At 40.7% G+C, this 26,993-nt stretch overlaps 2 protein-coding genes across 2 annotated transcripts in view; one reads left to right on the forward strand and one right to left on the reverse strand.

Annotated features, from left to right (window-relative positions):
• Positions 1-26,251, reverse strand: part of NT5C3A (5'-nucleotidase, cytosolic IIIA) — a 36,238-nt gene extending 9,987 nt beyond the window's left edge. The window contains exons 1-3 of the mRNA XM_014949491.1: positions 26,004-26,251; positions 849-947; positions 345-414 (exon numbers count right to left, since the gene is read on the reverse strand). Coding sequence (XP_014804977.1) covers positions 345-414; positions 849-947; positions 26,004-26,141 — 307 coding nt within the window. The 5' untranslated portion in view covers positions 26,142-26,251. The remainder of the gene's footprint in view (positions 1-344; positions 415-848; positions 948-26,003) is intronic.
• Positions 26,252-26,725: 474 nt separating this feature from the next.
• LOC106892326 (protein PTHB1-like) overlaps positions 26,726-26,993 on the forward strand; it is a 10,291-nt gene continuing 10,023 nt past the window's right edge. Inside the window, exon 1 of the mRNA XM_014949435.1 lies at positions 26,726-26,896. The gene's annotated coding sequence lies outside the window, so the exon portion shown is untranslated. The remainder of the gene's footprint in view (positions 26,897-26,993) is intronic.

Consider the following 26,993-nt stretch of genomic DNA (forward strand, 5'->3'; position numbering starts at 1 on the left):
GCAGTTTACTAACTGGTTCTTGAAGGCATTGGGACTATTACAGGGTCTTAAAAAATATAAGTCAACCCTACCATATCTATCATCTTAGAGTTCAGAACTTAATGTTTTATTGTCAATGACAACTTATCCGATTTTAATTCACACAGAGGTGATTAAAAAATGAATACATAAAACCACATACAGGCAGTCACTAGAACACTCCCTCATTAGGATGTTCACGTTAGGTAACAAGTCAATATAAATTTTCACATATTAGGGAGTAAAGTGGAAAGAAAATTAATACCTAGGAAAAAACTAAAAGGAATGAACAAACCAGTCTATTAAAAAAAAAAAAAAGTACTCACTATGACAAGTTGGGCATCTTTTTCCATTGTAGGAAAATCTACTTAAAGTCATATCAAAATCTGTAATAATCTATTTAAGGAAAGAAAAAGCAAAATTGTCTTACAACATGGAGGGACAAAATAAAGAATGGCTAGAAATTCTCAATGATAACAATAGTTGCAGCTGAGTAGCACATCTCAGAAATCTCCCTATTTTACTGAATTATTGTAACGTAAGCCAGTATATCCCATAAGAATAACTTCTTTTTCTAACAAAACTGTTTTTCTAATTCCTTTGGTCAGAGTATTTCCTGAAAGTACTGAGCGTTTATGTTAATATAATTTACTTAACTAGTGTCTGGCTGAATTAGAATTGAATCAACAAGGACTATTAAAAGAGTTAACAAATGTCTAAGTTTTGGAAATTTCTTGAAGGTTTTCTTCTGTTATGTATATATTCTTAACATTTTTTGGCACAGAGCAATGATTCCTTTCATTCCAACTGATTACACCTACTATCTTTACCTGAAGTTTGGCAGCTCCACCTTTGATGAGGCCACAAATGATCTCCTCTACTCTCCCTGGGTCCTTAATATGGACAGTTTTCTTCTGAAATTCTGGCATCTATGAAGAGTAAGAACAAAAACAGAAACATACTTACAGAAGAAAACTTACAAGGTAATACCTGCTGTTCATCAGATTGGAAGCTCTGCATCTACAAACATTTTCATGTGACATCAAGACATGCTCAGGACAGGAAGGCAAGTGAAGAGTAAGAAGCAACAGAAAATACTCTGGATGCATTAACTGATGACTGCATATGGTTCCGTTTGCTTTCAAGATCTGTTTTCATGTCCTTTCCTGATACCAAGTTATTCAATAAGCTGACACTCACAGAAAAAAAAGTTGTATTTGGGCATGTATACATGTCCTGTGTATCTCCAGGAAAGACTGGAGATATAGAAACAGGACATATGGGGATCACCTTGTGGTTCAAGTGTGCCACTGGGAGATGGTGAGTCTTAAAACTACCTCTTTGTGCAATTAATATGCCCTTAAGGTTTCCACACAGATAAAGACAGGCTGATTTTAGATCCCTGTTGTTTTGTTGAGAATGGTGCCCGTGTTACCCGAGTACCCCAATGCACTAATTCCTGCTCCCTAGCCACTCCATTAATCACCTTCCATTACCTATTTTACTGCACACTTTGGAAATAACACATGCCATCACACCACATATTCCTTTCGAATGAGGAATAGTTCTTGAATATTATGATAAATGCTGAATTTGGTAAAAAAGAAAAAAAAGAACAAAACACAAAGCCCCTACCCCTCCCCAAACACCACCTTCCTGCCCACGCCTTTGCTTGCGCTAAACATTTCTCTTCAACCTTGCAGAAATGATAAAAGAACTACTTAATGACAGAAATTTCAAAATTTAGTACGTATTTCTTTCCTTTATAATCATGAATGGACTATTTCTAAAGCAAATCAGACATTTGCAATCTGTCTATGTGGGCATTTTTAGTAGCAAATTTTAATTTCTGTGTATAGAATGTCAGAGATTATGAAGTGCTAGAAATCACATTTTTCACATTCTGATTGCTCAGCTTTCCTTTTCTTATAGCTAGCATGTAATCTTTGCTGCAACGAGCTAATAAAAAAACCAAGCAAACAAAGCAGCTTCTATTTCCAGACACATTTCTCGAACCAGAGTTCTCATATCGCCAACTGTTGACAAGGGACACAACACTCCTTCTTCCTGCTCTTGATGCTACTAACCCTTTTGTTTATTAGTAACAACCAACCTGGAGTCAAATTGCAATTAGGTCATCATTTAAGGAAAAGATGACATTTTAAAGTCTTGCAAACACACGCATTTGTAACGGAAAAGACACCCTTGTGTCAGGGAAAAGAAGGAGCTGGAGGCACCTTTAAACATTGGCTCTAGTCCACTCTGTCGTCAGGGAGGAGCAAACTATTACAGCTACATCATTCCCTGCAGATACTTATAGAATTGTCTGGGTTGGGAGGGACCTTTCAGATCATCTTGTCCAACCATCAGCCTCACTCTGATCAAAACCATCACCAAACCATGTCTCCAAGCACTAGGTCAACCTGGCTTTTAAACCCCTCCGGGGATGGGGCCTCAACCACTGCCCTGGGCAGCCCAGTCCAAGGCTTAAGAACCCTTGCCATGGAAAAATTGTTCCTAATCTCCAATCTGAAGCTCCCTTGGCACAATTTGAGGCCATTTCCTCTTGTCCTGTCACCTGTGACTTGTCTAACCTGTTCTTCAAAACCTCCACTCACATATTCCTCACTTTTCTCAACCATGTATTTTAGTGCTCAACTATCTTTATGTTCAGAAGAGTCTACTTAATCTCTATGTAACCCTCCTTACTGTACCTGTCATTCAACCTGGAGGAAATGATTCTTTATCACAGATGCTCATGGATAGTTCTCCTTTCTTCCTGAAGTAAAGAACCCCATTTTCTTCGATTCTTTTGCAGAGCACAGTTTTCTAAACCTCTGACAATTCTTGATGTTGTCCTGGCCCATCCATTTGACCCATATTTTCCTTGAAAGACAGTACCCATAGCTGTGGGTATAACCTTTCTGCTGAAGGGCTACTTTGGCCCATGTCTCCAGATAACATCTTTGCATATACATTTGAATGCACTTACTTTGTTAGCAGCAATATGATGATAATGATTAAAATTCAGTTGGTAATGACCAAATATTCTTGAAAAATTACCCCTACAGAAACAAGTAGTTGTACAAAGTGCTAAATTACATGTAGTCTTTCTGGTTTGCATCTTTTCTTCCACATCAGTGCTTCTATTTTTCAATTTAACAAATAATTCTAATCCTCAATACCCTTACTGCTACTTTCTGGCTGATATCAGCTACATCCAAACTGGGAATAATTGAGGAAGCTAATGAGTGTGAAAAAATACATAAAATTATTGAGAAACATCCATTAAAGAATTCCCTCAAACTAGGAATAATTGAGAAAGATAATGAGTGTGAAAAAAAAAAAAAAAATTATTGAGAAACATCCATTAAAGAATTCCCTTATCTTCTGAGAAACACATCTACAATGCATTTATAGCTATTTATTCATAATTATTAGCGGAAGTATGTCAACTGAGTTAGCTTCACAAAATAAAACATTAACAACCTGCAACTCTTCAAAGATGTTTTATGGTATTTCTTTTGTATGTTATTATGTATTGTATTGTCTTTTTGTGCTGGTAAAGAAACAAAAGTAACCATATCACTTGTTTGGTGGGTATACAGCATTTTTTCCACTACAATGAAAGATAAAGCAATTTGACTATGTTTTGTATTTTTTTTTTCCACTATAAATTCACTAATCTAATTCCTTTGACTTTCAGGAGGCAAATTATATATGTATTTTTAGACTTGGAAGGCAAAAAAAATTAAACAAAATCTAAACGTGTCATTTTGTAATAAGCAGTTCAAACATTATTTGGTTCACTTAGATACAAAGCAACAGACTTCCTAATATAACTATTTTAAACAGAACAGATAGTGGGGGAGATGGAGATCAGAGGGAGAGACCGTATGAGGGAAGTTGGATTGCTTACTGCTGTTTTATTTCAGACCAAGGCCTTTCGTAAGGTTTTGAAACACCCTGAGGAAAGACCTCCCCAGTAAACACTTCAGTAGATGATGTTAAACAAGGCATTGCTCAAGATCCTGAGTATAATGAAAGCTTCCTGCTTTGATGTTGCAAACTGACACTCCTGCTCAAGATCAATTTTTAAGGTTCATTTATTTCTAATACATCCTTCGTTTTTACACAAGATTTGAAGTCAGTTGAAAAGTATTTTTTTAATTTAGGGAAAAAAAAAAAAAGTGTTCTGCAGCGTGTATAACCCAGATAATGTCAGTCTCAGAGGCACTCCCATGGGCAAAGTCGTCTTTATGGACCTGGCATCTGATAAAGCCTCAGACAAACACGGTTAGTCAAAATAGTCACTGTCCCCATCACTACTTCCTTCTATTTGTATTTGCAACTGAATGTTAAGTTGCAATTCTTTTCTTTAGGTTTTATCATTATTATCTTAGAAGTAAAGGACACTCTCTAATAAGCAGTCACCAGTTTTCTGGCAAACTGTCTCCTTCTGCCCAGCCCAGCTGTTGGGTTTTTGTTGCGCATTTGTCGCTGTTCAGAGTTGAAAGACAGAAGCAGATTCAAGCTGGGAAGAACTGGTAAGAGAGATGAAAGAACAAAGAGTGAAAAGTCCAGTCAATTTGATCAAATTTGTCTTTCTATTAATTGTGTAAGAGAGCTCTAGGAGGCAAGTCAATATACACAAAAGGCCCAAAATTCTGATGCACCAGCCGACTGGGAAGAACTCATATGGAGAATAAAATACTCCGAAGTAACTAAACAAAGGCAAGAAAGCTTTTCAGAGCAAGGAGCTTTTACATACAGGACTAAAACTATATAAGCAGAGGAAAAGGAATTCGTATTTCATTGTGACAGATGAAAGAACATCATATTGAATCAAGTGCCCCTGTTTATTCTGCCATTTTATAAAAGCATGAGAAGATACCAAGGACATCTATATGTTCCTTGAATAGCTCAGAGACCAGTATCCCTTTAAAAATACATGTTAAAAGATGACAGCTCCCAAAGGAAATTTGTGGTTGGCACATGCACAAATACATTTAAGTTTCTAGTCTCTGGCATTTTTAAGAAGCCTTCAAAGAGAAGCACGGAGAACAAAACTGAAAAAGATTATTTTAAAGGTTGAGCTTAATTTCATTTATGAAAATTAAAAAAAGATCTGCTTGGTTGTGATAGCAGGTAACTGGAATAAGGACGCAGGAAATTCTTTTGTAGCTAACAATGTTATAGTCATACCTTGATGAACGAACAGTAATGGATTCACGAAGGTTTGGAAATCCCCCAGTCCTACAAACCACAGAATGGGTCATTTACAACAAGGACAGTTCCAAAAATTACAAGTCTGTTCAACTACATCAGACATGCCTGTCTGTAGCTGGGTTAAATAAAGAGGAAAAGTATTCACTGTAAAGAACACAATGAATTCTACTTTTGAATTCAAGTTTCTTATGCACAAATGGATAGCAGGAGTACAAACAGAGCTGCTTTTCTGCTGTATTTGGGTGCTGCTTATATATATAGTTTTCTTCGGATTTGAGACTGTCTATCTAAGTGCATGCTGCCTCAGTTGGATTATTAAACAAGAGCTGATGATAATCACTCAAATGAAAGGTAGGTATCTAAGTGAACACACAGATGTATAGTAGGCATTTCCAATCAGGTATGCCAGGGAATTAATAACTGATTGTGTGTACAAAGTGTAATGTCACTTTACTAAGTGCTGGAGGTAGAGCAGTTACTTCCCTACCCAGTAGAACAACAATGTAAGTCCCCATGCTTAAAAAAAGAAATAGGGGGGAAAAAAAAGTCCTATAAAAAAGGAGCTAATATGAAGAAACTTCATACTAAAGACAACTGTGAGACCTTCTGTTGTTTTCCCTACCTGTAGTTTTAAGTGGGGAAGGATGAGCTGATGGCTGACTTGCTATCTTAACTACATGGAGATAAAGCTCATTTCACAATCAGATACACAGTCTGAAATATTACTAGTAATAACTAAAAATATAAGCCTGTTAAGTAGTGCTTTGACCAAGGACATAAAAAAATGGGGCAAAGTATTTTTATACTGATACGCTGTAAAACTACACTACTTGGCAAATACAAAGTTTTCTTATTTTACAAAGGCTAATCTAATATGGATGCCTCCCATAAATCACTGCTAAGAAAACACCCTGCATTACGGGTGGATAAAATTTTAAGGGAACTTCTCTAGAATTCTCAGTGATTGATGAGTACTTTGTTAGGTGTCAATAATCCTGAATAATAATAATAATAATGACTGTTCTCGCACTTACAAACATACTAAAAATATTCCACAAAATTTTAGATGACAATCATGTTGTAAAAGCACTAAGACAATAAATAAGAACTAGCTGTAATACTGTTGACAGTATGTGAATTTCAATTATCACATAATTTCTTTCTTTCTACTTTGTTGGTAAACCTGCCGTAGACCAGACTAAGTTCCAAACCTATTTACTTTTGATATGGAGGAGACAGGAGGGTGGGCTACCAAGGAGGGTGAACTAGTAATGTTATTTCTGCACAAGGAAAATGCAAATCAAAGTGATAAAATGGATAGGATTCAAATATTTGTAAATTTTATTTCTACTCTGTGGTGATAGCTTCCAGGCAAAAGAGTATAAACCAAGAGTAAATGACATTTATTTTGGGAACTGTGAATGCTCAGTCCCAAGGTCTGAGGCTAGCTATCACATATACTGACTGATGGACATGGACCAAACCAGGCAGGGCACGGCATCTGCGATAGCTGTGAAATTTGATAGCCTGGCGAGCTGCAGAAAATTGGTTTTGGTGTTCTGGTGGCAGAAAATAACAGTTTGGTGAAATGATAAAGGGGTACGTTCTTTAATTTACATTTACGTTTACATCTTATTTTCCACTCCTTTTTTCTTTTTGGTATTATTACAGAACACTACTTTCATCTACTTACTCTAGAAAACAAAGCTTAGCAAAAAACTTCTGAAGAGCATGCAAGCTTCTTCATCTAACTTCTGCTATTCACAATGCACGAGTTGCAAGAAGTGGGGGAACCGTAAAAAACCCACAGAACAGGAGCCTGTGCATATCTTTTCCTCCAGCACGTAGAGCTATGTCTGCTCGTATGCTCATATATGTATAAACCAAGTTTTGGCTTTAATTCAGACAATTTGAATTTTGGTCCCTGAGCACAACAGAGGTTTCTCTTAGCAGCCCCAGCTTTTTAGACAGGAACATTCAAAGCTACTGAACACGAGTGTAGCCACGCCAGTGACTCCATGATGTGCAGCTCCTCAGGGGAACTGTGCTCGTGCTCATGCAGCACAACCTGAGCTCAGCACGCACCGGAATATATTAATTTACAGTTACCAAATCCAAAACCATAATATGTTTTATTATTATATGATGTAAACTCAAACATGGTAAGAAATCCTTAGTAACTAGTAATTACCAAATTACCCTTTTGGTAGTCTTTGCCAAGAAATAGCCTTAGGACTACTTATCTAGAAATAAATAGGAGATGTTATTATGGAAATGAAACAACAGAACATTGAGTATCTTCAGTTGCTTGATAACATGCTGGAAAAATGGCTACCCAGCACAGGTTATATGAAATAACTGGAAGTGGCTTCACTACCTCGGCTATTTTTAGAAATGGAATAGGATGCGTACTAAAAATAATTTTTCCTGTTATATTTTGTTTAATTATTTACATAATTTTACATTTAATGAGCCGGGTTCTGATATTTAGTTTGGAAAAAAACCCCATAAAAAATCTGCAGAGGGCGTTCACAGAAAACATGACAACAGCATTTCCTCTTGGCTTCTAAAGGAGAGTACCTGTGCGTTGAGCTTAGGGCACTCCTGATTCTTCTGTCCTTGATTTTGTCCTACTGCAACAGCATAGGTGGCAAGCAGAGTCCAGAGACGCAGGGCTTGCATACAGGCTGCCAACAAAAACCAACCAAATCCTTTTAAGAATTGGTCTGCTATATTACGTGCTCTTTGCTATTCTCGCTGCATAGAAATAAAAGCAGACATGTATGGTACACAGCTACGTCACACCGAAAATACCCACATTTAAGACTACTCTGATACATATTTATAAATAGAGGAACATTTAAGTTGAATTAACCTATTCAACAAAACCTGGTCAATATATTTATTCCTTCAATGCTGTTGCCAATCCTGCGCTACCGAATATACAATTTGTCACAACAAACCACTGTCAGTAATGCCTCAGCTCATAACCCTGATGAAAAAAGCAGGCAGCAGGCAGGCGTGTTGACAGGAGCCGTGCGCACTTACCAGAGGGTTTCGCGGGAGCAGCTGCAGAAGCAAAAGAAAATTCCTCTTGCTTGAGGAACGCTGATATAGCAGCGCAAAGTGCAGCCGAGGGCGTTTCCAAATGCAGGCTGACTAATCCCCGTGCAAAGCCCGGGCCCTGTGACGCAGGCCGGCAGTGCCCAGCACTCCGTGCTGCTCAGGGCTGGTCAGCTGGTGTCCCAGCAACCGCAGAACCTGCGGCCTTCGCTGAGCCAACAGCCTCAGGGATGCAGCAGGACACTTCGGACGGCTCTCACAGGGCAAGGCACTTGTTTTTCAAAGCAGAACTTTACTGCTTGGGTACTTTTTAACCCTTTTATAAAGCCTGCTGGAGTATTTTAGGATTTCCTGTTGCAGAGTGCCACAAATTTCCTACAGCTCATTGACACGGTCTCATTAAGATTTATAAGGAAGCACCCATTTATTTGTGTAGAAGCAGCAAATTGATTACTTAATTAATCTTTGCTTTGACTTTAATTATCTATGTGATACTGAAACAGGAAATCGAGGAGGCTTGTTTGTCAGGATTTCTGAGGCACTCAACATGCTTGCATTCGTTTGTCATTAGGCATGTTGCCTGACCAAAGGCAGTAACTAGGTGACACAGATGTATTTAGAAGGAATCTTTTTTACTGTCAGAGGATGAAGGAAGTATTGTCTCATCGTATTTACACTTTGAAGTTGTGCAAATGTTTGGAAATTAACTCTTCCTATAGCACCAGAGCAAGCTTCCCTATACTATCCCATAATCCATGGTCAACCTTAGGTTTATGATCACTGTTCCAGGCTGCTGGAACGAACCGCAAACACCATCCCAATTCATACACAACCACGAACGTGACCAGCACAATTATCAGAACTGAAGCCAGGGCAGGTCAGCAGCACAGCACATATAAAATCCCTAACGCTATAAACCGCCCCATCCCCATTACCACAGCTCTAGGAATTCATCAGTTATGAAAATTTCCAGGTAAGGAGGATCTGGCATTTAAAAAATCAGGAGACTTTTTCTGAATGATATAGTGGATCTGTATGGCTGGGGTCCACATTCCAACTGTAGGCCAGCGTGTACGCTGTCAGAATTCCTCAGACCTACACTGCCATTTCTTTCAATTGTGCTGTGTTTTGACCCAATGAAACAAAATCATCCTCTTCTAAATGAACAAGATCCCCCAAAATGCACGTACTAAGGTTTGCTGCATCCTGAAGTGGCAAAACAGCTTGAAAGGCATGTTCAAAATATAACATAATCCCTGCAAAGACTATAGACAGTTGTCGTGGTTTAACTCAACGGTAAAACAAACCTACTTGAAATTGGTATTTGCCAGGATTCATAACCCCCATCAGTCTACCTGTTGCATTTGCATGCTGTTGTAACAGGTGACATACCTTCTGTAGCATGTTAATACCGTTAGCATGCTTTTGGCTAATAGCATCTCTGTAGCAATGTTTGGGAAAGCTATAATCTTGAATTAATCTTGGAAGCTATACTCTTGAAATAATCTTGAATAAATATGAGTTACTTGCACAACAAAAAGCTGTAGCCTATGCCAGTGCTGGATTTGCAATCTTAAAAAAGTCTCCTGAACGATGAAGTAAAGCATGCCTGCTAGATGAATCATGTAGCTCAGGTAAAGGCATCACTTCATACACTCCGTTTGCAGAGTACCTGTCTTTGAGCTTTCATGTATTTGAAAGCTGACAATGGTACCGATATAAATGAGTCTTGTGAACCTCATAGGTGAGACTGGGATGTGGTGGGGCTGGCTTCTTGTTATTCTGGTACTTCTCAGATGTCATTTAGTGGGAAAATTAATTCTAACATGGCATGGTCAACACGCGGGAGGGAAGGGATGCCATCCAGAGGGAACTGGACCCTTGAGAGGTGGGGCTGTGCAAATCTCATGAAGTTCAATAAGCCCAAGTGCAAGGTCCTGCACCAGGGTCACAGCAATCCCAGGTGCAAATACAGGTTGGGCAGAGAATGGCTGGAGAGCAGCCCTGAGGAGAAGGACTTGGGGGTGTTGGTGGATGAGAAACTCAACATGAGCCAGCAATGTGCACTGGCAGCCCAGAAAGCCAACTGCATCCTGGGCTGCACCAAAAGAAATGTGGCCAGCAGGGCCAGGGAGGTGATTCTGCTCCTGAGACCCCACCTGGAGCTTACTGTGTCCAGCTCTGGACAAAGAAAGGACTTGGACCTGTTGGAATGGGTGCAGCAGAGGGCCATGAAAATGCTCAGAGAGCTGGAGCACCTCTCCTATGAAGACAGGCTGAGAGAGCTGGGGTTGTTCAACCTGGAGAAGAGAAGGCTCAGGGGAGAACTTACAATGGCCTTCAAAGATCTGAAGGGGGCTACAGGAGGGACTCTTGATCAGGGAGTGGAGCCATAGGATGAGGGTTAATGGTTTTAAACTGAAAGAGATTTAGATTAGATACTGGGAAGAAATTCTTTGGTGTGAGGGTGGTGAGACACTGGAACAGGTTGGCCAGAGAAGCTGTGGCTGCCCCATCCCTGGAGGGGTTCAAGGCCAGGCTGGATGGGGCTTGGAGCAACCTGGTCTGGTGGGAGGTGTCCCTGCCCAGGGCAGGGGGGTTGGAACTGGATGATCTTTAAGGTCCCATCCAACCCAAACCATTCTGTGATTCTAAGAATTTAAAGAATGTTAGGGAAAGAAAAAAAATATGTTGTTTTTGTTTGTTTTTTTTTTTAATCTTAAAAACAATTTAAGATTGAAGAAAAGAGTTGCAGAAATTAAGTCCAACATTTACAGACTAATTTTTGGTATACCAGACTAATTAGAAAGCATTTTAAATGAATGATTACAGTGATAGTGAAAGAGCTAGAAAATGACGTGAGCAAAATTTCTGTAAACATTGATACAGCCAACACCTATTTCTTAGAAAAATATCTACTGGATCTCTAATTACTTTCACTTTAATGAAAATGCTGGATATGAAACTCCTCATCTACAAACCAAGGAAGACTGCCTTAGCAACTCTAAGAAACCTTTGTCTCAAATGCTTTAATTAACTAACAATAGCTGATACTGACCATGTTCTGTTACTGCTCCTTTTAGTCAGTTCAGCATTTTGTTTACGCTGTTTAACTTCTGGTAAGAGATGCATTAAAATTACCACTTCCTTTTTATCGAGAGAGAAACAAAGTCCAGTATGACATTTCTACTCTCACAATACTGAAGGTCATTTAAATATATTTTAAGAACCACAAGCTAAAGAGGTATAGCTATTTCAACACATACTTTCTATTTTAAACTTTTCTCTTTGGCTGAGGGCCATATCTTGACTGCAGAATATTCTACACAGAAAAAAAACAGAGAAAAAACACAGAGAGAACGAAAAGAAACCTCAAAATATTAGACGATTTGTCATTCATTTAGGGCTAGGAAAAGATTCAACTTTCTATGGTGGTGCGTTTGCAGAGATCAGGATGCTCTCAAAGAGTGGGAAGCACTGGAAGTTTTAGTCTGAAGCAGAGACAAACTGGTTCTGCTGGTTCTCACACACCCCTGCCCTAAGTTGCACCTATTTGGGGAAAGAAATGAACCCAGCACAGATAACTGAGTAAGCAAGTAAGCTGAGCTTCTTCTTTTTTTAAGATATAAAGTTGAATACTTCAACTACAGTGACATCAGCTTTTAAAGATCAAGAAAGAGGTCATATTTAGGAGTAATTTCTGTTTATTAGAATTAGAATATTTGCTACAAAAATTAGAGGTGACTGAATTCTGTCTACAATATAAACATTAGCTCGCGTCTTTTCATGATCTTACTACCTTTTATTCCTGCCTAGTGAGCCTGCTACAACTGAACAACTTGCAACATATTCCTGTATATTGAGCATATTCCCCAACTTTACTTGAGCAATACCTTGTTTTATTGCAGGGATCAATTTTAAACATTAAGGAATTGTGTTTGCTTTCTAATTTTGCTTTTGTAATAAGTCTACTTAGGACTTATTTTCCAAAGCAGACTACTTGATAATCTCCACAAAAGAGGGAAAGCTAAGTGAACCTTAGCACTCAAGTACCAAAACCAAGGAGAAGAAAGGAACCAATATAAAAGAATTTAATTCACACATGACTTTTATTCATACCCTAGTGAACTGATTAATGAACAGCATACTGGTTCCAGCAGTAGCTTTTTATATTTGTAAGTGACAATTATAAAGAAAACATGATAAATGTTCAGTTTGATGAAGCTGGGGTAAAAAAAGGTTTAGAAGGATGCCTTGCAGTCATTTATTTTTCCAGTACAGGTGTGGTGCAAAAAAAATGCTAGCCATATTTACAGCTATGATGCAATGCAGAAATATTATTTGCATATGTGTGTATTATAGAGATGACTCATGAGGAATGTAAGAGATTCTTTAAACAGAAAGAGCTTGAAAAGCACTTGCTATGGAAAAGCGCTAAGAACAGGTTAAAGACCAAATTCATTAAATTGTGATAAATCCAGAGAAGACACATGCTAAGGTGGTGAGGGTCTTAACCTGAATGGTTTTAAGATTTAGCAATATCATTTGAGCTGAAAATTTCTTTCACCAACTCAGCTATCATATTTTAAAAAGGCAAAAATAAATGCATGCACAGAACAGATTATAGGTGGACACTGTGTATCACAAGAGGTATTTAGCAATACTGTTTGCTAGAGATTTTCTAGATCTGAACAGAGATCAATCTTTCTTTACCATACAAGAGAAAACTGCTGATCTACACTCTGACCATTTATGACTGTACTTAGTGCTAACCTACACACCCAAATGCATATAGAACTGCTAAACTTCTGAAATGTTTATTCTTGTTGTGTTTAATACAACAATCACTACGATGTTGCTCTCATTGAAAAATGGTATCTTGATAAAACCCCTGTTAATTAAAAAAAATAAGGCTGCATAAAGACACATTTTAATTAAGCAAGATAACTGAATGTTTTAAGCATGGGATAGATCTCAGTTTCATGAGGACTAAGCAAAGCTTTTAAGCAGTGGACAAGACCAATGATTAGCTTAGTTAAGGTCATGCAGTGAGATAAATTATTCTGGTTTAATGATCCCTCAAGCTGGTTACTCTATAAAAGAGTATGAGGCCAGAATTAGAAGGGGGGTTGTGGTGTTGAGTGTTTGGCTTTTTTTTTTTTTTTTAAATTAAAAAACCCTCCAGTTTCTGCAGTTCTGGAAATCTAAAATGAATAAAGTTTTAGCATCAATTTGAAACATGTAGGAAGCCATGACTTGCAATTCTATATGGAATTGATTGTTCAGATGATTCTGAAATACCTGAATACTGCAGCATCACTGTCCTCTGTGCACCTTCCTCTTGTGCTTACAAAAACAGTCTAAAAGCAGAGATCTCTGCTGAGGATAAATTGGAACACACATTTGGAATCTTACAAAAATGTAGGAATGAGGGCAAGCCAAATACATTGCGGACTTGGGATCCTGAAGTCCAGGTAATAGAACATAGGGGCTGGAAATCTAAAATGAATAAAGTTTTAGCATCAATTTGAAACATGTAGGAAGCCATGACTTGCAATTCTATATGGAATTGATTGTTCAGATGATTCTGAAATACCTGAATACTGCAGCATCACTGTCCTCTGTGCACCTTCCTCTTGTGCTTACAAAAACAGTCTAAAAGCAGAGATCTCTGCTGAGGATAAATTGGAACACACATTTGGAATCTTACAAAAATGTAGGAATGAGGGCAAGCCAAATACATTGCGGACTTGGGATCCTGAAGTCCAGGTAAGTTACATATTGGGTAAGAGGGTTTGGATGGACTTAACACATTAATTAAAGACATTGCTCACACACAAAGGTATTGTTACACATTACAAAGTTCAGAACTGTAAAGACTGTGGCAACAGAAGTGTTGACACTTTATGCAATATTTCAAATCCTTTATAGAACCATAGTCTATGAAGAATTAATAGCAGCTAGGGCCTGAATTTCCAGCGTTTCATGTGATCTCCTGCTGTCAGCTATTACTCCATGCAAAAATTTGGTCTCTTTTTGAGAGAATATATGGGGTACAAACCATACAGAACCAGTTCTGACAATTCTGGGATTGAATGAATACAGCTCAGGGCAGGCATCTGTTGTATGTTAGGGGAATCACCTCATCTCTGTGCTTTGCTCCCACTGCCCCACTTTGAAGAGAATTAACCTTTGAAACTGGTAGGTTAAAAACCAAAAAGTTACATATTGTTTAGAAATCACTGAGTATCTGGAAATGTTTGAGTGGTCTTCAGTCAGTAACCATGTATCTTGGAAATACTGGTCTATAATTCTGGGCCAGAATTTAATCTGATGTTTCTTTCCTAACCATTCCTCTCCTCCCCTTGCCAAAAAAAGAACATTAAAATGTTCTAAATGTAAGCAAGCTCAGATCAATACTAAGATGTTATTATATTACGCTTGTATTTTACAAATAGCTTCTAAAGCACTAGAATTGAAAGAAAAAATCAAGGTTGTGACACTCACTCAACCCAGGCCAGAAGTAAACTGAGCCTTTTTTCTTGGCCTTCACAGTTAGGTTTCACTGGTGCCTATTCTTACCAATGCTTTCTGGATAGCCCTCTTTATAAATCCATAATGCACTTGCAACTTAAATACTGAATACACTTCTGGTTTCCCCACCTTACAGGGTATAGAGCAGAACTGGAAAGGCCCCGAGAAGGGCAGTAAGGATGAGCCATGATACTAAAAGGTTCCATACAATGAAGAATTTAATATAACAGAATTCCTCAGCCTGGAAAAGAAATGACTGGATGGCACAGAAAAGGTTAATAGGGAAAGATTGTTCACTATCTCTTCCAGTGTAGGAGGTAGAGATCGTCAACTAAAATTAACAGGAGGCACAATCAAAACAAATGAAAGGAGTCTGCTTCAGGTCACACAATTAAGTAAAGTAGTAAGACATGGAATTCCTCTCTGGTGATACTGTAAGTTTACACAGCCTTAAAAAGGTGCTGGATAACAACATGAAAAAAGCTCGTCTTAAGTTACAGACGCGGTCTCTGAAATGCAAGCTGCTGGACGCTGGGAAATCATTCTGGACAAAAAATCATGATGACTTGCTCCATTCTTATGCTTTCCCTGGGCCTCTGCTACAGATCACTGTGAGACAGATGATACCATCTGGACCAGGCAAGACCTTTCATGGAAGTAAGTCAACACTCCCTGTTTGTAACATGTGGTGACAGGAGGAATCATTTGCTCTTCATGAGAGTGCTTCAGTTTCATTTCAAGTATCTTATTTTTTACCCCATCCTTCCTTTTTTCCACTGGTTCTTTTTCAGTGAGCACAGATACAGAAAATTCAGTTTTGATAAATCAGATTTTTTTGATTTGAGTGGTACTCTCACTTTCCTTTAATACTGCTATGGTAGCAGGATAGATGTTGGAGTCTGGCTATCTGAAAGATCTGCTTCCCTCTCACGTTACATAGAGTCTAATGCTTACTGAAAGAATGCTTATAGGTGAGGTTGTTGGTACAACTAATCCTTCTTAAAAATACCAAGGCAAACAGTAGAGAATTCTAAGAACTGGCAGCATGTAGTATACTGTGGTATAAATTCTTAATTAGCTATCAGCTGTGCAAAAGCTCATCTTGCATAATAACGTAATTTTGATGACCAATACTATTTTGTCCCCAACTGTACATTTCCATGTACAATTTTTATAATTAAATACCCTGTATATATCTATATCATAGAATCACAGAATGGTTAGAGTTGGAAGGGACCCTAAAGATCATTGAGTTCCAACCCCCTGCCCGGGGCAGGGACACCTCCCACCAGCCCAGGTTGCTCCAAGCCCCATCCAGCCTGGCCTTGAACCCCTCCAGGGATAGGGCAGCCACAACATTACACATGCATAATGCATACACGCTGAAATAATTTAACACAAATGACTGTTTCCCTGGAAGCTTCCCTTATAACACGGTCTAGAATGGCATTTGCATTAAGCCCAAGGCCTGGACTGAAGTAGTTGCTACTGATTCTCTTCTTCTCTTATCTGCTTCTAAGAAAAAAAACCATCTCCCTAGATTTTTTTCACTAAGCCTAAGAATGCTGTATCTAGATCAAATAAACTCTGACCCCTGAATGGTGGAGTTGCGGGACTTGGTTTCAAAGCAAAGTCAGCAGGACAAAGTTTAATCTACAATGCATCACCAGACACTGCAATTCTGATGGAAGAATGTAATGCTAACACAATATTCCAATTAAAACTACACATTGAGACTAAGTAAGTTTTTAACTGTTAGGATTGCTTTGAATACAGACCCAACTTCTTGAAAATAATAATCTGTTAAATCTAAAGATGAAATACAGCTACCAAACACTCATCTGAAAGGTAACAGGCAGCATGACAACTTGAGGTGTAATGGATTGTTTTATGGGTGTTTTTGACTGCTAGAGCCACTCAACGATGCAACTGGATGCTCCTTACTTCTTGCATCTCAGTATATTTGCCCTCTGGAAGGGATATAGATCACGCTCCAAACCAGTTTGTACTAATACTACCACTACTGTGCCAGTACTACTCGACTACTACTGCTCATGTACCAGTACTGCCACTGCTTTGTACCAACGCCTACCCTGCAGTCTCACGTACAATTTTTCCATGGTAACATGCAGACCAGATGGAAGCTTATCCATAACTGATTTACGTTGCAAAGACAGACGCAATCCTGAATACTAAGTGTTGCCTTAAAAACTGCTAAGTGTAAAAATAATATAACTAATGTGTTTTCAACAAAGAGGGAAAGCTTTAAAAGAAGAGGGTTAATGGTTCATTTCAGTGGTATTCATTCTATCACATTAAGGTGGCGTAAAACAAACTCTTAGGTAAAAGCAAAAGCTCTAATAAACTTGGATAATTTCAGTGATCCAATCTGAAAAGCAGACAAACAGTTCTTTATATAAAGGTGCAGGAAGGAAGCTACAAGTAATGAGTGGGGAAACAAGTAAGAACAAGTACATTTGAAAAGGAATCTTTCTTGGTGGCAAAACCAGCTCAAGAAGTCTGAAATTCTATATTCAGATTAATGAATCTTCAGTGTCCACGTCTGGGCCTTGCCTCACCCCTTAAAAAAATATTACAAATTAAATAAATGAATCCTTTCTTAAAAAAAGGTTGGCATATATGAAAGCAGAGGCCACATTTCCTTCTAGTAATAAGCCACTTTTCCTTCTAGTAATAGGTATTATGTACATAATTTATAAAAATTATATTAAAAATTATTTTGTAATTATTGTCTGAGTCAGTGCAGTTCTGTATTCTTCTGGAGCTTTACTCAACAAAAAGAATATAGCTACTTGTAGTATTTAAACATTCTTTGACCTGTGTGCTGTAACCTTAAGCATATGTCTACTTGTACTGAAAAATGCCTCATCATTTTTATCATTCAAGTAAAACACTCTGTTGAAATAAGGATTAGCCAAATTAGAAAAATCCAGTGGACTTTAAACAAGCACTGATTTTTTTGTTTCTTAAACAGTCAGAAACTTCTCACAAATAACCTAAGAGGGAGGTGACCAACCCACCAGCCACAGATTCCAACTTAATTGCACAACAGTCAAGCTGCCGTATGATTGACATGGGATTAAAAATCTGTCTACTGCAATCATCATAAGTTCTCTGATGTTTTGCTGCAGCTGACCATTTGTGCTTGATTACTTTCGGGTAAGAGAAAGTGGCTGACATCCAGCAACTGCTCAACGTAACTGCGACACAAAGACCTCTGCTGTAGGAAGAAACAGTCTCTACAGATCCACTGCTGCACAGCACGTGACTGCAAGAAGGTGGGAGGAAAAGTTAGATTTCATCTCCTCACTTCTATTTTCCACATCCTCCATGACAGTAAAAATAACCAACTCTCTTGCCCGGTCTTATCTGGCCTTCTATTTCTTTGCTCACACTGGTTAGGAAAGGAGGCCAGGAAGAACAGTTGTGAGCTATTCCTGCCCCTCAGTTGCACGGAGCATGTGATGGGATCAGCCAGATTTCAGTGCCCAGCATCTGACAGGCAGCAGAGACGTAGCTGCTACTCTAGACCCTCTGCACGTTTAAAGGCCTCCTGAATTAATTGTCAAGATTTCGATTTTAGCTAGTTGAGCAGCAGGTGGTACTAGTGTGAACGTGTGTGTCTGACCTGGAGTCCGGGAGTGGCCAGGAAACAACAGCCGCTGTGGGACTGGACTTTTTAAATGACAAGTTACTTGTAACAGAGGGTCTATCCATCTTCAGAGAGCTGTGCAAACCCACACAATATTCACACTAGTGCCACCTGCTGCTCAACCAGCTAAAAGTGAAATCTTGACAATTAATTACCAAATGCACCAAATTATAGCAACAGAATCTAACATTGTGCTTCTCTTCCAATATTTTTCCTTAAGCCCTCTCCAAGACTTAACTCTGCACAGTCAGTGAGGAGCACACCGTAGTGTACTTGCACTAAGTGTGCTTGTGTGTGCGGGTGTGGATGGAAGAAAGAGGGCCGATGGCCTGGAGCACTGCATTATGCAATTCATTCAAGTGAGAACAAATGGTGAAAGGCAGCTGTTCTATTTTTTTTTTTTTTTTTTTTTTTAAGGAAAGAACTTCAGAAGTTCATGTACTTTTTAAAAGGTTTGATATTACTGAAATGATGACATTTTTGTATTTACAGGTATATTTAAAATTGCTACTGCATTTACAGCTAGTATTCTCCTACCTATAAATGCATTTATCCATACCCTGGGTCTCTTCAATGCATTTTTAAATCAATTTAGATATTTTTTATAAAAGTTGTTAATGCAAGAGTGCCTGTTGAAATGATAGGCAACTTTAACTCATAATATGAACAAATTTGCAATGATATATATGATTGCAATGATATATGATATATAGAGAGACAATTAAAAAACTTTCTTACTGCTTATATTGTTTGACAGGTAAGGGTAACATGTTTAATACTTGCAGTATTTGCTATTGGTCTTAATGTATAAAAAGAGTTTAATAGAACAGATGCCACTTTAGCTCAATCAATAATCAAGAGTTATCACAACGACAAGAATCACTTGAAAGTATGACATAACACATACTGAGCATTTACTTAAAGGTAAATATATTCTAGAGCAGAATGATTCTTTGAAAGATTGCTTTTCTGTCTTGGAGAAGGACTTTATACAAAATAAAAGCATAAAACCCCCTCTCTTCTGGGCCTATACCTACAATATATATTGTGTCCTGATATTTACTTATATTTACTATTCAGAGCTCAATTTTCAGTTGTGGTTCATCATTATGTTTTGATAACTGCTATAACTAGGATAAATGAGTTGTAAAGAAACTAATGCAGAATTAAAGACTTAATTGATCTTCCCATAACTATTCGTTGTAAGAATAAGTATTTCAAGACCTACTGAATTAAATAAAAGGCATCAGAAATTTCAGAAAATTAAAACCTACTTCTGAAGCCAATGGTTACATTTAGGATTAGCTTATTATACTCAATAAAGTAAAATATTAGTATCTACATAATTTGTATAGTAGACTACTTTTTGATTCTTAACAGTATTAAAAGAAAACACTGAAATTGAATCAATTTTTCTTCTCCTACGACCCAAATTTTTAAAATTTCCAACGGAATTATTTTACAGTGAGAATAAAAACCTATTACTAGTATCTAAGTTATATTGACATGAACTATGCTTAAAGCATTTTTTCCAGCCTGTATGAACTTGCTTTACATGCCACACTCTTGGTTATTACATATAACAATTATCTGCACGAAAAAGCCTGTACGCAACACAACCTTGTTGTAGTGATGCTGGTGTTTATCACTTTGTCAACGTGATTTTTCTATTGAGGAATACAGTCTAAACAAAAAACGAGTTTTATAGAAATAGTTATATGATATCTCCAGTACTCATATAAAATTTAACTTCGTTTTAAAAAAGTAACAATATTCTAAAAAATATTCTAATTCTCTAGCGGTTAGGAAAGTAAGGGCTCTCAGTCCACATCAATAGGAAGGGGCAGTATTAGGTCTCAGGAGTTCTGTCACTTTTCACTACTTCGGTTGATGTCACAGCCCCGTTCTTTTGGAACAGTATTATTGCCACATGGGTCACAGCACTGGATAGCTCTCAAGGTCACGACATTTTCAATATTATCACTACGATACCCACAAAGAGACAATGTCCCACAGTGGTACCGTCAGAGAGAGTCCATGTTCGTCCCATTCTTCTTTTATTGACCCCAGTTTGCTCAGGCTCAAACTCCTATTCATCTTTGTAAAGAAAAAAAGTATGTATGAAGGCCTTTCACGTACTAGCCATTTAGATTCTTGAATATGTACACCATCTATTACATGCTTCTTTACTTTATTCCCCACTTGGAGGTCATCAGTGTCTCATGCCAGGGGAAGGTCACAGTTGCTATAACAACCAGTTACTAGCAACAAGACAAGAATAAAGAAGTGGAGTGGTGTGTGATTGCTGCCAGTTGCAAAGGTCTGTATCCTTCCTCTGTGGCACCAACGCTCTGATGCCCTATGAAACAAGAAGTCAGTCTCACCAGACAGTGGCAAGTAAAAAGAAATAATGATAATAAAGAAAATCTCCCCAGACAAACCCTACGACAGTCACACTCACAGAATGTGTTCTTCTATTTCTTGGGGAAGTAGATAAATAGCAGTTGCCTCACTTATTCAATTGCTTATTTCTCTCCAGGTAAATTCTAATACTGCAAAAATCCAGGCATTTCTTCTCCTCCCCATACATACTTAAAAGGAAACTCACTAGAGACGTTTAACAATGGCTGGTTAAAAAGATGCCTGTAAAATGAGAAACTGCTGTTTAAGTGTTTTTTTAAATTGCTCTTGCTGAAATTTGACACAAAGTCTGGTTTTTGGGTAATTAGATCCTCTCACTCCGGGGACAGAATGGAGAAACTGACAAATGAAACTAAGCATTTGCCCAGTTTTCTGGAAAACAAACTTGAGAAAGTAACTCTCAGTTTAAAGTATTCTACTATTCTGTTTTCAACCAGCTCTGTTATGTTTCTCATCCTTATAAATGAAACACAATAAAAAGCTCAAAAATGTAGAGGTGAGAAACAAGCTGCTGCAAAAAATCCAAGGTGCAAGCAACAAAAATTTCTCTTACTCCATTAAGCAGTTTTTCTTACATTAACCCCAAATTTTAGTTAGCATGGGCTATTCCTTATAGATGAGCATTTTCGAAAGACTTAGGCAACATTTTTCACTCTAGTTTGTGAAGATCTGTTCTCTGCTGAGTTTCTACTTCACAAAAAGTAAGCAAGAAACTGAAGCCTATTGTCGGTAGAACTGATCTGCTATATAAGGATCCAGAACTTCATTGCCAACTTGTCTGGGGCCTGACAAATCCAAAAGATTGAGTGTTACTGTAAGGTTTAATCTCTTTTAAAAGCAGCTATCAAACATTATCTAGTAAGTTACTTTAAGAATTATTAACCTCTTTACTTAAAGTTAGCAACCTTGCTGACTTTTACCTTCACCTGTAGGAATACATAGACAGTTTCACAGAAATGGCAATTTGGCTGTGCAAAGTAATACAGAAGGCTTTGGGAAATAGTTATTTCTTAACACAGAGTCTAAAACTTCACGTGACTGACTACAGATTTACTACTAAAGCCTCTGTTACTTCAGAAGTAGAGCTGAAGTAACTCTACGCATCTCAGTGCCTAAGGGAAACTCCCCATTTGCAAACTTCAGACGGTCAATGCAGACACAACATTAATACTTTTTCATTCCAAACTTCCAAAGATGCAGTAATTTTATGCTGTCTTTATTAAGCTTAAATTTGTGTACCAGGCTAATTACTTTGCTACAGAATTCATCGACTGAAATGTGAGATAGATATTTAAGAATTTCTTGATTTTTATTATTCAACAAGGAAACATGGTTATTCCTATACTTTCCTCCATGCTTGAGAATCCTTTCCACTTTCCTTCACATTAAACATTCTTGGTTTCATAACCCCTGATTTTTACCCTTTTTACTTGTCTTATAGATATTCTATTTAATTTATAATGGTCACGGCCTTTTTAGCATTTAGACACTACTATAAGTCAGCTTTTTACTTACATTTGGGTCTTATATCAATCTGATTTTATTTAACTAAGAAAAAAAATGTTGCTGTAGTTAGTTATAATGAAAGAATACTTCATTGGTGAGAATTAGTCACACAACTAAGGTGTAAATAGGCCTGCTCCCTGCTGATTTTGGTAAAAAGTATAAATCAAGGTGATTCTGAGTCTAATGGGGGTATAAAACCAAAGTGTAATGTTCCCCAAAGAAAACTAGAACTAAAAAAATCTGCTGAAAATACAGGAACAATCCCATAGTATTAATCTAGCACAGAAGAGCAGCCTGGCATATTAACTGGTGTATTAGAAAAAACACATTTCAATAAAGCAGTATTGTCACCCCTCCCAACAGTAAATGACAGACTGGAAACAGCACCTGCTCCCCAAAGCTCAAAGGAGGGTCTCTCTGGTGGCAAACTAAACCAGATACAGCCTCTTGTAAATCACAAATGCTGAATCAAACCTACATTGGGGGATAAAACTATTTCCAGAAGTTCTCCAGAATGCAGCATATTCAAGTAAAACAAACACTTAACACATTTTTGCACTTATTGGACAAACTAAACTCCTTGGTACAAAGTTTACATAACTGTTTCATTTATTTCAAAGAAATTTCACAGCCTGATTACATGTGTCCACTGAAAACACTGGTTGAAGGAAAAAGCAGCTAATGAACTGAAGATGTTTGTTAGCTGAGGAAGCTGCCAACTTGACTAGGGGTTGAAACGTGAGCAGGTAGTATTAACGTCCTGCATCCCATCGGTAAAACATTTCCCTATGAGAAGGTTTACATGCTTTGAACAAGCTTAAGCTTTTCCCTTGCAATTTAAAGTTTAGAAGAGCTCTAATCATAAAAGCAGAATTTCTGGAAGTATCTTTTTAGGATCACAGATCTGTGCCCTAGAACACGGCTCTGAAAATGTTATCTGAACTACATCATGAAATTCACTTACCATTCAGCATTTTAACATTGGAGTAATGATTTTTTTCCCTACCAAAGGCAAAATCTTTGCAACAAAGATAAAAGTTAAAGTCTTCCCAGCCAAAACATGATTTAAACACCGTACAGAGTGTTAATACAAATACATCTTTACCAATTATTAGGCACTTTCTGAACTACAGCTCATATGGAATAATGTGAATAGGAGTTGGTGAAACTATTGGATCTGCTGTTTGAGTGTTTTTATCGGGCTTTTAAAGGTTATTTTATTTTCCACATAACTCTAAAGTAAGTTCTAGTATTACAGTACTAGAATTTTTTATAAAAGGAATAATTTATAGTTATGCCACTGTAAATTTTCAAATAACTTTTGTAAAATCCTACTATAGAGTCAAGAGCCCTTTTTTAGAAATAGATCTAAAACCCCTTTAAAGTAGCAATCCAAACTTTCTGCTCTCCCACAAGCTGCTGTTGCAAGTGAGCTCACAGAAACTAAAAAAGCAAGGCAATCCCCTCCAAATTGTTGAATGATGTGACTGATGACTAGAAACAACATTCAAGTATTTTTTCAACAGTAAGTATGATGACTTTATGATTAGTAAAAACACACAGTGGAATTCTTCTCTGGACCCACATTATCACAAATTGCATTGTATGGCTTCCACCGACAGGTGTTGTACCACATGTCCAAGTGAGGAATTAGATAGCTCACAATTTACACACAGAATCCTAGTTTTCAGCAAAATTAAAAAATAAACGAATCTGAACGTTTAGTAACATTTTGCAAGGGAGCTCACAAAACACACTGGCTAACATCAAGTGACTTGATTTCAGTTCAGTTCTTCAGTACAGTGGTGTCCAAAACACAAACTCAAATTCTGAAGGATTTCAACATCACCAGCATATTGTCTAAATCAAGACATTTTACCACCCAGTTACTGATAAGCAGATATTTCTACAATACCCTAATTAATAAGATTAACAAGGGCATAGAGATAGATCTCCTCCTTTTATAGTAACTGTGAACAGACATTGCTTCCCAGTTTCAAGAGAAGGGCTGAACACATCCTCCCCTTCCCCCCTGCCCCAGCCTTTTAAAGAAGTTACAAGCTTTTAAATTATGACCACCTATAGCTTTTTGCGTAAATACGGTACAGGATGGAGCAGACACTTTTATACCTAGGGGAAGGAATAGCTGCTCCTGCCTCCGGTGACTGGCCTTTATGAGCAGAAACGGGGCTCGACACCTCTCCTCTGCCCCTCGGGGGGTGGGCACAGGGCACAGCCAGCTCCCCCTGTCCCATCACCTCAGGGGGTGGGCACAGGGCACAGCCAGCTCCCCCTGCCCCATCGCCTCAGGGGGAGGCCACAGCCAGCCCCCCTGCCCCATCGGCTCAGGGGGTGGCCACAGCCAGCCCCCCTGCCCCATCGCCTCAGGGGGTGGGCACAGGGCACAGCCAGCTCCCCCTGCCCCATCGCCTCAGGGGGTGGGCACAGGGCACAGCCAGCTCCCCCTGCCCCATCGCCTCAGGGGGTGGGCACAGCCAGCCCCCCCCTGCCCCATCGCCTTGGGGGGTGGGCACAGCCAGCTCCCCCTGCCCCATCGCCTCAGGGGGTGGGCACAGGGCACAGCCAGCTCCCCCTGCCCCATCGCCTCAGAGGGTGGGCACAGCCAGTTCCCCCTGCCCCATCGCCTCAGGGGGTGGGCACAGCCAGCCCCCCCTGCCCCATCGCCTCAGGGGGTGGGCACAGCTAGTAACTGTGAACAGACATTGCTTCCCAGTTTCAAGAGAAGGGCTGAACACATCCTCCCCTTCCCCCCTGCCCCAGCCTTTTAAAGAAGTTACAAGCTTTTAAATTATGACCACCTATAGCTTTTTGCGTAAATACGGTACAGGATGGAGCAGACACTTTTATACCTAGGGGAAGGAATAGCTGCTCCTGCCTCCGGTGACTGGCCTTTATGAGCAGAAACGGGGCTCGACACCTCTCCTCTGCCCCTCGGGGGGTGGGCACAGGGCACAGCCAGCTCCCCCTGTCCCATCACCTCAGGGGGTGGGCACAGGGCACAGCCAGCTCCCCCTGCCCCATCGCCTCAGGGGGAGGGCACAGGGCACAGCCAGCTCCCCCTGCCCCATCGCCTCAGGGGGTGGCCACAGCCAGCCCCCCTGCCCCATCGGCTCAGGGGGTGGCCACAGCCAGCCCCCCTGCCCCATCGCCTCAGGGGGTGGGCACAGGGCACAGCCAGCTCCCCCTGCCCCATCGCCTCAGGGGGTGGGCACAGCCAGCCCCCCCTGCCCCATCGCCTCAGGGGGTGGGCACAGCCCCCTACTCCTGGCGAGGGGAGTCCCATCTGAACTTTTGGCGCCAGCCAGCACATGAAGTGCCGACAGCAGGAGCTGTGGGGCCCGCAGGTGAAGGAGGGGGCTGGCCGGCTTCGGGCAAGGGGTCTGTGAGGGCAGGCTGTGAGGGGCCTGCGCCCCGCGGGTGGGCCGTGGGGGAGCGGGCCCCGCGGAGAAGGTGCCGGCCCGAGCGGGATTAGGGCGTGAGGGGCGCCGGCCTCCTCTCTCCGCGTCGTTCCCCCCCTCCCCCGCCTCTCACCACGTACCATCTCGATGATCTTGGTCTTCCTGCCCGTCTTCTTCTTCATGGTGAAGATGTACTGGGCCAGCACCACGCCGCCCACCAGGGCGCACACGCTGGCGCTCGCCATCGCTCCCATCTTCGCCACGGCGGTCCTGTCCATGGTTAGAGGTCGCGGCCCGCCGCCCGCAGCCGCCGCAGGGAAGCCGGGCAGCCCCTTACGCCGCTGGAGGCGGAGACGGGGAAAGGGGAAGTCGCCCCCTCAGGGCCGGACCCCCCGCCGGTCCCCACCGACCGCCGGCTCCGCCGCCGCCCCCCCCGCGCCCTGCCGGCCTCGGCTCCGGGGCGGGCTTCCCCGCGAGAAGCCGCCTGCGCGTGGCCTGCCCCGGCGCTACCACGGCGAGGGGAAAACGGGGGGGGAAGTTGGGGTAAGGGCTGGCGGAGCGGGGCCACGCAGGGGGCGACTCCGCCGCACGAGAAGGCTTAGAAAACAAAAAGCACCAGGCCCGAGGTTAGTTTGGTGGGTTGGTTTTTTTTCCCCTCAAGAAATACAAAGGAATGCCTCTCTTCCCCCTCCCCCCCCCTCGGAAGGAATGAGAGAGCCCAAAGGCTTCCCAAACTACCCTTCCCAGTGGCGGCACGAAGGGCGGCACCTCCCCTCTGGGCCGGGCCGGGCCGGGCGGGGCGGGGCGGGGCGGGCGCGGCTGGTAATTGAGGCGCCGTGAGGGGGGGGCCTGGTGATGGCGGCGGCAATGGGGAGGGGGCCGTAACGCCTCCGGGCTGCGCCTCACCTTTCGCTCGGCCTCAGGCCGGCGCCTGAGCCGGCAGCTCCCGCGGCGGGAAGCGGGTGTGCCGCCCCGGAGCAGCCGGGACCGCGCCGCGCCCCCGGGAGGGGGGGTGCCGTCGCCTCACACACAGGTCAGACCCCGCCGGTCTCTGTCTCTCTTCTCCCGCTCCCGGGGGGTGTGGGGGCTCCTGAGGGGCCAGGCGGGCGCCCTGCGGCGGGGGGGGGGGG

The sequence above is a fragment of the Calidris pugnax genome, unplaced genomic scaffold, assembly GCF_001431845.1.
Source record: "Calidris pugnax isolate Ruff unplaced genomic scaffold, ASM143184v1 scaffold124, whole genome shotgun sequence".
Classification (NCBI taxonomy): Eukaryota; Metazoa; Chordata; class Aves; order Charadriiformes; family Scolopacidae; genus Calidris; species Calidris pugnax.